This window comes from Carcharhinus amblyrhynchos, chromosome 33, assembly GCF_965287045.1.
Source record: "Carcharhinus amblyrhynchos chromosome 33, sCarAmb.v2.hapA, whole genome shotgun sequence".
NCBI classification, from domain to species: Eukaryota; Metazoa; Chordata; class Chondrichthyes; order Carcharhiniformes; family Carcharhinidae; genus Carcharhinus; species Carcharhinus amblyrhynchos.
In genome coordinates, this window is record NC_137356.1 from 4,435,272 (window position 1) to 4,449,223 (window position 13,952).

Here is a 13,952-nt window from a genome sequence, read left to right on the forward strand (position 1 = left end):
AAGTAGGCATCACAAAAATGATGGAACAAGTTTTTTCAAAAATCAGTTCTGGGATGGGATACTGAGTGTTTTGTCAATACAACAATATTTGTTTGCAATATTCACAATCTGACATCAGTACAAAAATAGGCACAGACACATCACTCAATAAACTCACACAGTGCAACTTACAAGAGATCTCTCGGTGCAGTTTTTAATACTATCCGAATAAACCTCCATCCTCCACTTCCCAGATAGATGCCAAAGCTAGCAGCAATACTCCAGGTCCAGGACACCCCAAAGAGTTGCATCAACCCCAGAGATCCCAGGGATGCGCTGCAACTAGCCACGCTGTGCATCCTGTCCAGAGATGGCCTGTTAAATACACAAAAATATTGATTGTATTTAGCAATGGGACACAACAGAAATATTTTCACAATGATAACTAAGCCTCCTTGTTGCCCAATGTCAACGCCAATGGCTCCGACCAAGACCACAAGAAACCACAAAGGGTTGTGAACATAGCCCAGTCCATCATGCAAACCAGCCTCCCTTCCAAGACTAAGGAAAATTGGCATATCAGCTACGACTCTCACCAACTTTTACAGATGCACAATAAAAAGCATTCTTTCTGGTTGTATCACAGCTTGGTATGGCTCCTGCTCTGCCCAAGACCGCAAGGAACAAAAGGTCATGAATGTAGCCCAATCCATCACACAAAACAGCCTCCCATCCATTGATACTGTCTATACTTCCTGCTGCCTCAGAAAAGCTGCCAGCATAATTAAGGATCCCAGGCACTCTGTACATTCTCTGCGCCACCTTCTCCCATTGGGAAAAAGTTACAAAAGTCTGAGGTCACGCACCAACCGACTCAAGAACAGCTTCTTCCCTGCTGCCAGATTTTTGAATGGATCTATCTTTAGTTGATCTTTCTCTACACCCGAGCTATGATTGTAACACTACTTTCTGCACTCTCTCCTTTCGTTGTCCCCTACATGCTTCATGAATGGTATGTTCTGTCTGTGTAGCAGGCAAGAAACAATATTTTTCACTGTATCCCAATACACGTAACAATTACAAGTAAAATCATTGCAGCATGGTGGCACAGTGGTTAGCACAGCTGCCTCACAGCACCAGGGACCCGGGTTCAATTCTCGGCTTGGGCCACTGTCTGTGCGGAGTTTGCACATTCTCCCCATGTCTGCATGGGTTTCCTCCGGATTCTGCCGTTTTTCTCCCATAGTCCCAAGATGCATAGGTAAGATGGATTAGTAATGGCAAATGTGGGGTTACACGGATAGGGCAGGGGGAGAGGGCCTGGGTAATGTACTCTTGCCAGAGTGTCGGTACAGACTTGATGGGCTGAATGGCCTCCTTCTGCATTGTAGGGATTCTAAAGTTCAACAGCCACTTGAGCAGTCGATAGTTAATCAGGGTAACATTAGGGTTACCGATTAGGTTTTTCATCAGGAAATAGTCCAATAGGACAGGAGTGGCCATCTTGGCAATGCATTCCTGGATGGGTGCAGTCTCAGTGGTATTATGTGGGTATTCCAAACACCAGTTCCAATTTTAAGCAGAAGCTCAGGCTTCTTCCTCTTGGCTCCAGCTGTCAAAGCCCCTACTCAATGTGAGGCTTTGCCATTCTTTCATATTCCCTCGCTCCCAGCCCTGCAGTCAGCCTTTCCGGATTCAGACACTATGCTAATGTTATCCCGATAAGGCCCGGGAGTTAAAACAACTCTGGGTCTTACTCCAAGACCACCACTGTCCTCTGCTGCTCCCCCTTCCCCTCCCACTGCACCAGGTGGGCCAAGCTTCCCTTTGCTCCAGACCAGTGAAATCAAATCATTGTGATTGTGAACATGGAGTTTGGATTAGAACATTGGGCCTTACAACTCTTTGAGCCTTCTCAGATTCGCTACAGAGCAGAGGGGACCATTCTGTCCATCGAATCTGCACTGATCCCTGATAGAGTATCTTACCCAGGATTTCTCCCCTGCCTTATCCCTGTAACCTACATATTTACCATAGCTAATCCATCTAACCTACACGTCATGGAATCCCTACAGTGCAGAATGAGGCCATTCGACCCATCAAGACTGCACCAACAATAATCCCACACAGGCCCTATCTCCGTAACCCCATGTATTTACTCTGCCAGTCCTCTGACACTAAGGGTCAATTTAGCACGGCCAATCAACCTAACCTGCACATCTTTGGAGTGTGGGAGAAAACCGGAGCACCTGGAGGAAACCCACGCAGACACAGGGAGAACATGCAAACTCCACACAGACAGTCACCTGAGGCTAGAATTGAACCTGGGTCCCCGGCGCCGTGGCAGCAGTACTAACAACTGTGCCGCCCCACACAGCTGGGGACACTAAGGGGCAATTTAGCATGGTCAATCCACCTAATCATTTTCCTGAAAATATATTTCTGAATTCCTTGAGCGACCAAAACTCTAACTGACCAATATAGGGCACACAGAATTCTCAAATAAAATGCACCAATCCAATTGCATTGTACAACCGATTTCCTAATCGTAATCTAGATAAACGTTCAGGGAGAGGCACTTTTGTAATATTAACTTTAACTGATAAGCAGCAATGGTACATCTGGCTGCAGATGAGTATAAATGGTCTTTTTGGAACAATATTCCTGATGCTAATTGAAATCCCTAATGTTCTCCAAATCCTTGAGTGCCAAGAGTGTCTCTGTGTCCAACCTGAGTGAGGTACTGGCGAGCTCCAAGCCTTACTTCAGAGAACTGAATTCTCAGTCTAGTCTGACGTTTCAGTGTAGCACTGAGGGAATGCCGCTGAGTCAGAGGAGTCACCTTTCAGATGACTTCTTGCAGCGAGACACAGTATCATTATCTCATTTTTTTTTGTGGAAGCTTGTTGTGTGTAAATTGCCTTCCATGTTTCCTACAACAGTGATGACATTTTAGTAGCAGGCGATTGAGTGTAAAGCACTTTGTGATGTCTGACACCACAAAGAGCCATAGAAACTCAACTCCTTCTTGCTTTTCAAAAAGAATAATTTTATGGGAATGGGCGTTGCTGGCTAAGCCCATATTTATTGCACATCACTGGTTTGGCATTATGGGCAGCACAGTGGTTAGCACTGCTGCCTCACACCTCCAAGGACCTGGACTCAATTCTGGCCTGGAGTGACTGTCTATGCGGAGTCTGCATGTCCTCCCCGTGTCTTCATGGGTTTCCTCAGGGTGTTCCGGTTTCCTTCCACACTCAAGATGTGCAGGTTAGGTGAATTGGCCATGCTAAGTTGCCTCTTAGTGTCCCAAGATGTGAAGGTTAGGGGGATTAGTCATGATAAATGTGTGGGGTTACAGGGATAGGGTGGGGGAAGAGGACCTCGATAAGATACTCTGTCAGAGAGTCAGTGCAGACACAATGGGCTGAATGGCTTCTTCTATACTATAGAAATCCTATAAGACTCAACAATGCACTTAGAACAGCATAGTATATTCTTTGATGTACATCATTTCCTTGTTACACTATGTAATGTACATCATCATCTGGGTTTAGCTCAGCTATATACTTTCCTCCAAACGTTCATTCAAAGTTATTGACCTCTCCTAGTGGACAATTACTTCAGGACATTGGTGCAAACTGCAGTCCTTTTCCTTAAAAGTTAGTTCAACTGTCATTAGTGCAAACTGTCCATTCACATTCCAGGACAGTTAACGGACCAAGGCTCGATCGACAGCACCATCCAAATGGTGACCTCTACTATCTAGAAGGTAGAAAGACAGCAGATACATGAGAACACCATCGCATGTAAGTTGCACCTGGAAATACGTCGGCCGTTCCTTCACTGTTGCTGAGTCAAAAACCCGGAGCTCCCTCCATAACAGCACTGTGGGTGTACCTATACCACATGGGACTGTAGCAGTTCAAGGCTGCAGCTCACCACCACCTTCTCAAGGGGCAATTAGGGATGGCAATAAATGCTGGCTGAACTAGCGACACCCACATCACATGAAAGGATAAAAAAGGTAGAACAAACACAAGAGAAGCAAAAATTATGCCAACTTTTAAGAATAAAAATGGATAGACTATTGAAGGAAAGGCCAGAAAGATGTGGTGGGTGGGATTAGGGTTTCTGCTCAGAAACAGTAACGCTGCCCGGTGGGGCTGAACGGCCTGTTGTTGTGTAATCGCTATGTCGTTAAAATGAGCTGTTAGTTCAAAGTGGTACAACAAATCAGCAAGCGATCAACCAGAAACACAAAGCAATGCACATGGTTCTGTTCTTAACCTGATCTAGAATGAACCCTCAGTGGCAAATCATTCAACCCAATGAAGGGACATGGGTACACACTGACCTAGCAAGCATGCATCCACTGGCCAGGCAGGCACACGACACAGTTCAGCAGCCAAAATATTCTTGTGTTTGGTTGGAGGGACAGTGTTATGAGGAAGCTTTGCAATGTCATTTGTCCTGGTTCTTCGAAAGCACTCATGTTATTGCCTTTGCTGTGTCACTGGAAGTGTCTTGAGATTACCAAGGAACAAACATGGCAGCCTTACCATGCGACTCCGCACTATTGTGGTTCTTTTTCAAACGTGGCGGCGGTTTTGGATAGATTTGCCGCATCCTCGTTTCATGACATTCTATAGAATCCCTACAGCGCAGAATGAGGCCACTCGGTTCATCAAGTCTGCACCGACAACAATCCCACCTAGGCTGTATCCCTGTAACCCCACAGGACTTACTCTGCTAATCCCTGTATTCTATGCATCCTGGGACACTATGGGGCAACTTAGCATGGCCAATGCACCTATTCCCCTCCCTCCACCCCCTCTCCCCCCCCCCTCCCCTCCCCTCCCCCCCTCCTCCCCTCCCCTCCCCCCCCCCTCCCCCCCTCCCCTCCCCCCCTCCCCTCCCCTCCCCTCCCCCCCCTCCCCCCCTCCCCTCCCTCCTCTCCCTCCCCTCCCCTCCTCCCCCCCCTCCCTCCCCCCCTCCCCCCCTCCCCCCCCCACACATCTTTCAGATCATGGGAGGAAACCCACGCAGACACAGGGAGAATGTGTAAACTCCACACAGACAGTGACCCAAGCCAGAATCGAATCCGGATCCTTGGAGCTGCAGAGGCAGCAGCGCTAACCACTGTGCCACCCACATTCATCTTGAAGCGGTCAAGACAATCGCCTTTTTGTTTTAGAAAAGACCCATTCAACTGGGAGTGACGATCTGCAGTCAACAGCTTTTTGTCTGGGATATGCCATTTTGTTTGAGAGAGAGACAGAGAGTGAGTTTCTGAATCCACAAGCCAGTTGTCTGACCTGCAGTGACCACCTCCCCAGCACTGCTCATTTTTTAAAGGAAAAGTCAATTTCAAATAGTCCGCCTTGAATAAAGTTCATGTCTTAAAAGTTAGGAGTACGGTATACGCACAAACCCCAGACATTCTCTCTTCCACCTTCTTCCGTCAGGAAAAAGATACAAAAGTCTGAGGTCACGTCCAACTAACTCAAGAACAGCTTCTTCCCTGCTGCTGTCAGACTTTTGAATGGATTTACCTTGCATTAAATTGATCATTCTCTACATCCTAGCTATGACTGTAACACTACATTCTGCACCCTCTCCTTGCCTTCTCTACGAACGCTATGCTTTGTCTGTATAGCACGCAAGAAACAATACTTTTCACTGTATACTAATAAATCAAATCAAATGAGGTGACTCGGTGGCAGACTGCCTCACAGCGCCAGGGACCTGGGTTCGATTCCTGGCTCAGGTCACTGTTTGTGTGGAGTTTGCATGTTCCCCTCATGTCTGCGTGGGTTTCCTCCCACAGTCTGAAAGACGTGCTGATTGGGGTGCATAGATCTGAACAGATGCCGGTGTGTGGCGACGAGGGGAACTTCACAGTAACTTCATTGCAGTGTTAATGTAAGCCTTACTAAAGTAAACAAACTTTAAAATAAACAAACTTTTACTGGGTGTGATACTATCGTGGTTTCAGGGTGATCTTAGCTTATCCCAATAAAACCATTCACACCAACACTCGGAACATCAGTGACAATGGCTCCCCCTGCTCAAAATGATTTACTGCAACAACTCACGTGGTTCAGAGACATATTTAAAATAAAGCACTCCTGTAAAGTCTCACGTTAAAAAGACGTTCTATAAATACAGGCTGACCTCAGCATCTGCATTGGTACTCAATCTGAAAACAACTTTAAAAACTGGGAAAATGGAAATTACTATACAGGAAGCCATTCAGCCCGTCATACCTGAACAAGCCCTCTCTAAAACATGACCCTGGCAAACATTTTCCTTTCCCTGGCCTTTACCCAACTCGCTTTGGAAAGATCTGTTGATTCTACTTCCACCAACCTTTCAGGCAGCGCTTTCCACTCTTTTTGTCTAACCAAATAAACTAAGTCAAAATTACCTGAGGGACAAATTAAAAGGGGCAGCTCCCAAAAGGAGGGGAACCGCCCAAAACATAAGACGAAGTGGAAAGGAAACTTAAAACCTCAAATTAAAACAGGATTAAATGGATTGATAATACACTCCAGTTCTTGTGATGCCCAGAGGGCACAGAAGGCATTAACAAATCCCGGAAGACACTGCATACTCCCTCTCCAGGGACACCAGCCATGAATGTAGCTGTGGTAGAGGGGCAGTCGGGATGGATGACCCCCTCGGTTGCCCGCTGCTGGAACCTGTTTATGGCAAGTTTGGCCGGGCCCAGGAGCAGGTTAACAAGGAAGTCCTCCTCCCCCACCCACCCCCACCCCGGGTATTCGTAGATCAGGAGCGTGGGGCTGAAATGCAAACAAAACATCAATAAAAGGTTCTTAAGCAAACAAAAGAGGGTTGCACACTTTATAACAAGAGAGACCATCGTGGATGGCACGGCGGCTCAGTGGTTAGCACTGCTGCCTCACGGTGCCAGCTTCGATTGCTGGCTTGGGTCACTGTCTATGCGGAATCTGCATATTCTCCCCGTGTCTGCGTGGGTTGCTCCAGTTTTCTCCCACAGTCTGAAAGACACGCTGGTTAGGTGCATTGACCCGAACAGGCGACTACAGGATTTTCACAGTCACTTCACTGCAGTGTTAATGTAAGCCTTGCTTGTGGCTAATAAATAAACTTTAACTCACTGTTCACTCTGATCATCTCTCACTGGTTCTTTTGCCAATTACCTTGAACCGGTGTCCTCTGGTCACCGCCACTGCTGTCATCAGGAACAAGTTTCTCCCTATCCGCGTTACCAAAATGCCTATGCTCGGAGGAGAACAATCCCAACTCCAGTCTCTCCACATCTCCAAATCATCCTTGTGCCACTGAGCGGTTTAAGCTGCGTTGAGACTGCTAATGTCACCATTCATCGCCCATTTTTTGTTTTTTTTTTGAAGAAACCATGGGCTTCAGAAGTTCCGTTCCCACCCACTCAGCCCGGTCTTCTGGCACCATTGCTGTCTCCTGATCCAACAAGCACCAATCAAAAGCCCCCTGACCGACTTGACAACAGAGGCAGCATAGCGCACCATTCTGCAACAAGCAACGCATACACACACACGCACACAAAAAAAAAATCACCCCAGGGATAAAACGCTCCATTGTCTCAGTCCACGGAGTGGTCACCATTCGACATGTTGAGGGCTTTTTACATTTCATTGATGGAGAAGGGAGGGCCATTCTCCCTTCGCCTAGAACGGCAAATTTCACAATTTGACATCGAGTGCAATGACAATCATTATATCACTGTCATCACCACACATTTAAACACCCAGAAAGTACTGGCAACATGCATCAATTTCACTGCTTTGCCCTGAAGCAGCACGCTGAGGCTTTTCAATGGAAAGCTATTTTAAAGTAAGCAGAACTCGAGATCCAAAAACTCACCAATTCCACAACAATGTCTTAAGAATTCCTTCACTCTTGGGACTTCCAAAACACAGACCGAAGTGAACCTTCTTCCTGGAAGCAATTTATTCTAATGGTCTGTTGGTATTCCCTCACAAAGCTCGAAAGATTGGGGGGGGGGAGCGGGGGGGAAAGAGGAGAGTTCAGAGTGAAAGGAAGAGCTCACCACCTATTTGCATGCAGCAACTTTCCTGTTTTTGTCTACTTCACCCAGGGACAAAGATACCTTATTGTGATTGTGTGGAAGAGCTCACAGGCAGAGATCCAGCGAGGCACTGTTCCACTTTTAAACAAGTGCTTCACTCACTGGGAGCTCTGCAGTAAAACAGAGTTCCCCACTCGCCCCTCCCCTCGCCCATTCACAGGGACGGGCTTGGACTGAAAGCAAAAGAACGAACAAAATCACATCCAAATGGATCCTACCGTCGCACTTCTAAAGAAGGAGCAGTGCTCGAGGATAGTTGGTTCAGTCTCTGACTGTTTTCTTGCTCTCTCCCTTGGCTGCTCAGAATGCCAATGAAACTAATCTCAGAACAGCTCCAGCTCTGAACAATACACAGGAGGCTTCAGATAACACACAAGAGCAAAGCTCAGACTTGTTACATGATCCCCAGCTGGGGGAAGCGAGGTTCTGATGAATATGGCCCCTGCGAAGCAGAATTCTTTTACACACTTTCAGCTGATTCAGTTGAGCAAGGCCGGTTGTGGGGAGTGGGATATTTTTCAGTTCCAGGAAGCTGGCGCAAGCGACCAGTGCTCCCGGTGAAGTAAGCAAACATTTTCACAACATTACTGTACTATTTCAAATAGAAATGTCACACATTTCCACACAGAAAGGACAAAGGAGTGCCCCAACAACTAGATAAGGGCACAGATGATCCCCTGACGTGAATCTGGTCAGAGACGCCCCACACGCAACTTTGCCCACCAGTCAAGAAGATGAATAGAATGGAAAAATAAAACACTGCAACTTAAAACACATACAGAACACTTTGCATGTGGCAGCAGTGGTTAGCCTCAGGTTAGAGACAGTCGTGCTGCAGCTAGGGAACCCAGGTAAAAGACAATATTGTCTTTATTTATTCATGTCACAAGAAGTCTTATATTAACACTTCAGTGAAGTTACTGTGAAAATTCCCTAGTCACCACACTCTGGCGCCTGTTCGGGTACACTGAGGGAGAATTTAGCATGGCCAATGCACCCTAACCACTTAACCTTTTGGACGTGGGAGGAAACCGGAGCACTCGGAGGAAACTCATGCAGACACAGGGAGGACGTGCAGCCTCCATACGCACAGTGACCCAAGCCGGCAATTGAACCCGGCACTGTGAGGCAGCAGTGCTATCCCACAGCGCCGACCTGTCTTGTTGGGAGGGTGGGGGAGAAGCTGAGGAAATAGCAGGAGCAGAACTGAAATCTAGATGTCCTAAAGCCTGCAGGACCTGGCAATGAATGAGTTAAACCAAAATGCTGTGCAATTCATTCTGGCACTTTGAACACAGAATTCCAACAGTGTAGAAGGCCATTCAGCCCATCCAGTCTGCACTTGCTCTCCGCAGAGCTGGGAAGCAGGAAGGGTGCACAGCACATCTGCACCTCAGGAGGAATGAGGAGAGGGAAGGGAGAAGAGGATTGACCATAATTACATTAATAAAGCAGATAAATACAAGATTATGATGTGAAGAATGACCGACCAAGTGAAGTCAGAAGCTGGCAGAATGAAGCATCATACCTGGGACAGACAAAGAAAAAGAATCTTCCGATACGTGTGTGGTGTTTGAGATTGGCCTTGTATGCAGAAGACAGGACCCAGCACAGCTGTTAGCACTGCTGCCTCACAGCGCCAGGGACCCAGTGTCCCAGCTTGGGTCACTGTCTGTGCGGAGTCTGCACATTCTCCCTGTGTCTGCGTGGGTTTCCTCCAGGTGCTCCAGTTTCCTCCTGCAGTCCAAAAGGTTAAGTGGTTAGGGTGCATTGGCCATGCTAAATTCTTCCTCAGTGTACCCAAACAGCTGCCGAAGTGTGGGGCGACTAGGGGGTTTTCACTTCATTGCAGTGTTAATATAAGTCTTACTTGTGACACTAATAAATAAAAAGTCTGTCTAACACAGGTTGTGAACAAAAGCAACTGCAGTCCCGCAGACATGAAATTTACAAGAGAGATAGGGGGACATATACCAACATTCACTCGAGCATGAGTGGCTGCTGACTTTTTAATGAAGTCAAAATACATGCTCCCTAAAAACTAAAAGTAAGATGACTTCAGTACACTTGAGGATGTGGATTGGATGAGTTCCAAACTGGTTCACATTTGTTTTGGCAAGAGGAATGATGCAGCAAAACCCGAGGGTATTAACTGTAGGAAGTCAGGAGCAAATCTTTCCATTGAGTGCACTAAAGGGTGGGGGTGAGGGGGGCAGGGAGAACACACAAGAACAAGGAGCAGGAGTGGCCACCAGCTCCTTCAAGCTTTCCCCACCATCCAATACGATCATAGAAAAACTACAGCACAAACAGGCCCTTCGGCCCACAAGCTGCGCCAATCATATCGCTACCTTTTAAGCTTACCTATAACCCTCAATCCTATTAAGTCCCATGTACTCATCCAGAAGTCTCTTAAACGACCCGATCGAATTTGCCTCCATCGTGGCTGATCTATGCCGGCCTCAACTCCTTTTCTGTGCCATTTCCCCATCGCCCTCTCTCCCTATTCCTCCAGCTATCAAGAATTTATCCACCTCCACTTTATGTACTTCCAATGATCCAGCCTCCACCACCCTTTGGGGCAGAGAATTCCAGAGATTCACCACCTCCTGCTACTAGAAATTTCTACGCACCTCAGTTTTAAATGACTGGCCCTTCATCTAATAGCTATCTTGTTTGAGACTATCCCATAGGTAAAAAACATCTCACCACCTACCCTGTCAAGCCCCCTCAGCAGCTTATGTGTTTGAATAAGATCATCGCTCACTCATCTAAAGTCCAAGGAATACAGACCTAGTCTGTCTTGATAGGACAATGCCCTCAAGAGGCGGCATGGTGGCACAGTGGTTAGCACTGCTGCCTCACAGCGGAAGGGACCTAGGTTCGGTTCCCGGCTTGGGTCACTGTGTGGATTTGCACGTTCTCCCTGTGTCTGTGTGGGTTTCCTCCGGGTGCTCTGGTTTCCTCGCACAGTCCAAAGATGTGCTGGGCTGGCTATGCTAAATTACCACTTAGTGCTGGGGGACTAGTTAGGGTAAATACATGGGGTTATGGGGATGGGGCGTGGGTGGGATTGTGGTTGGTGCAGACTCGATGGGCCAAACAGCCTCCTTCTGGACTGCAGGGATTCTATGATTCACCCCAGGAATTAGCCTGGTAAATCTCCTTTAGAAAGCATTCTTTCTGATTGTATCACAGCTTGGTATGGGCTCCTGCTCTGACCAAGGCCGCAAGAAACTACAAAAGGTTGTGAATGTAGCCCAATCCATCTCGCAAACCAGCCTCCCACCCATTGGCTGTCTACACTTCCCGCTGCTTCAGAAAAGCAGCCAGCATAATCAAGGACTCTACGCACCCTGGACATTCCCTCTTTCACCTTCTTCCGTCAGTAATAAGATACAAAAGTCTGAGGACAAGTACCAACCGACACAAGAACAGCCTCTTCCCTGCTGCTGTCAGACTTTTGAATGGACCTAACTCGCATTAAGTTGATCTTTCTCTACACCCTAGCCATGACTGTAACACTACATTCTGCATCCTATCCTTTCCTTCTCTATATATGCTACGCACTGTCCATATGCAAGAAACAATACCTTTCACGGCATGCCAACACGTGACAATAATAAATTGAATCAGACTGTCTCCAATGTCCTTCTAAAGGTAAGGGAACCAAAACTGTATGCAATATTTCAGGTGAGGCCTCACCAACACCTTGCAATTGCAACAACACCTCCCTATTTTTAAACTCGAACCCTTCTGCAATAAAGATGAAGATGCCATTTGCCTTCTGGATGACTTGTTGGATCTGTATGGGGAGGGGGGGCTACATTGGGGGCAGTGCGTGTGGGGAACATTGGGGGCAATATGGAGCAATGGGTAGGAGTTCAGGCAGAGTGGGGGGCGCGCGCGGGGGGGATGGCAGGGGGGAGGCAGGGCACTGTAGGGGAGGTGAGGGAGAGGGGGACGGGGGCAGTTGGGGGCAACGCGCGCGGGGGCAGTTGGGGGCAACGCGCGCGGGGGCAGTTGGGGGCAACGCGCGCGGGGGCAGTTGGGGGCAACGCGCGCGGGGGCAGTTGGGGGCAACGCGCGCGGGGGCAGTTGGGGGCAACGCGCGCGGGGGCAGTTGGGGGCAACGCGCGCGGGGGCAGTTGGGGGCAACGCGCGCGGGGGCAGTTGGGGGCAACGCGCGCGGGGGCAGTTGGGGGCAACGCGCGCGGGGGCAGTTGGGGGCAACGCGCGCGGGGGCAGTTGGGGGCAACGCGCGCGGGGGCAGTTGGGGGCAACGCGCGCGGGGGCAGTTGGGGGCAACGCGCGCGGGGGCAGTTGGGGGCAACGCGCGCGGGGGCAGTTGGGGGCAACGCGCGCGGGGGCAGTTGGGGGCAACGCGCGCTGGGGCAGTTGGGGGCAACGCGCGCGGGGGCAGTTGGGGGCAACGCGCGGGGGGGGAGTTGGGGGCAACGCGCGGGGGGGGAGTTGGGGGCAACGCGCGGGGGGGGGGGGGGAGTTGGGGGCAACGCGCGGGGGGGGGGAGTTGGGGGCAATGCGCGGGGGGGGGAGTTGGGGGCAATGCGCGGGGGGGGAGTTGGGGGCAATGCGCGGGGGGGGGGGGAGTTGGGGGCAATGCGCGGGGGGGGAGAGTTGGGGGCAATGCGCGGGGGGGAGTTGGGGGCAATGCGCGGGGGGGAGTTGGGGCCAGTTGGGTCGGGGAGAATTGGGGGCAGTGCGTGGGCAGGGGGGGAGTTGGGGGGAGCAGTGGATGGGGGAGCTATGGCGGGGTAAATAGGGGGAGTAAATAAGGGTCACTCACCCTCCTCCGGCCCCGCTCCGTTTCCAAGGCTCCCACCGTCACCTCGCACTGCGCCTGCGCTGATACGGCTGTTTTTGACTGTTGCATGACGGGAGTTGTAGTCCCCGAGCCCACAGCAGCCGCTGCGCGCGCAGCCAGAACTCTTCCTCTTCTCCCGGGGGGGGGAGGGGGAGCGGCGGCCGTGGCTGCGCGCGCAGCTCCTCGGCCAATGGGGCTGGACTACAACTGAACTACAACTCCCAGAGGGCAGCGCGGCAGCATACCTGGAACATCCTCCAGTCTGCCAGGACAGGTGAGTGTGGCACAGGCTGCTGCTACCTGGATACAACTCAGCGCACAATCATCAGAGCACACACTGCCTTAACAAACTAAATATATATTTCTGTATCAGAGAACACAACCTGCATCTTACTGTTCCCTTAATTAAATGACATTCACTTTTTCGCGACTTGGATTGAGATCAGTTGAGGTAGAATGGGAGGTGGGTGTGTGAACCATAAACAGAACACAGACTGGTTGGGCCTGTTTCTGTATCGCGCTGCCAAAAAAGTTACATCACCAAAGTATGAATTTAACCAGTGAATCATGGAATCCCTACTGAGTAGAAGGAGGCCATTTGGCCCTTCAGTGTCTGCACAAGCAGTCTGATCGGGGATCCTACCCCGGCTCCAAGTTGCACTCCTTTGCCCTAAGGGGCAATTTACCATGGCCAATCCACCTAACCTGCTCATCTTTGGATGCTAAGGGGCAATTTAGTATGGCCAATCCCCCTAACCTGCACATCTTTAGATGCTAAGGGGCAATTTAGTATGGCCAATCCCCCTAACCTGCACATCTTTGGATGCTAAGGGGCAATTTAGCATGGTCAATCCCCCTGATCTGCACATATTTGTTCACTACGGGGCAATTTAGCATGGCTGATCCACCTCACCTGCACCTTTAGACTATGGGAGGAAACAAGAACACCTGGAGAAAACCCTCACAGACACAGGGAGAACGTGCAAACGTAAAGTTGAAAGTTCCGATGAAGTTCTTATTAAACATGGGAGT

General features: G+C 49.5%; 1 protein-coding gene across 9 annotated transcripts in view; it reads right to left on the minus strand.

Annotated features, from left to right (window-relative positions):
- slc27a1a (solute carrier family 27 member 1a) overlaps positions 1–12,949 on the minus strand; it is a 53,871-nt gene extending 40,922 nt beyond the window's left edge. Inside the window, exons 1-3 of one of the 9 annotated variants that reach the window (XM_080216355.1) lie at positions 7,870–8,105; positions 3,519–3,744; positions 172–354 (exon numbers count right to left, since the gene is read on the minus strand). In XM_080216355.1, the coding sequence (XP_080072481.1) occupies positions 172–354; positions 3,519–3,526 (191 nt within the window). In that variant the 5' untranslated portion in view covers positions 3,527–3,744; positions 7,870–8,105. The other 8 variants (XM_080216357.1, XM_080216359.1, XM_080216363.1 and 5 more) reach the window with 8 other exon arrangements.
- Positions 12,950–13,952: the final 1,003 nt, after the last annotated feature.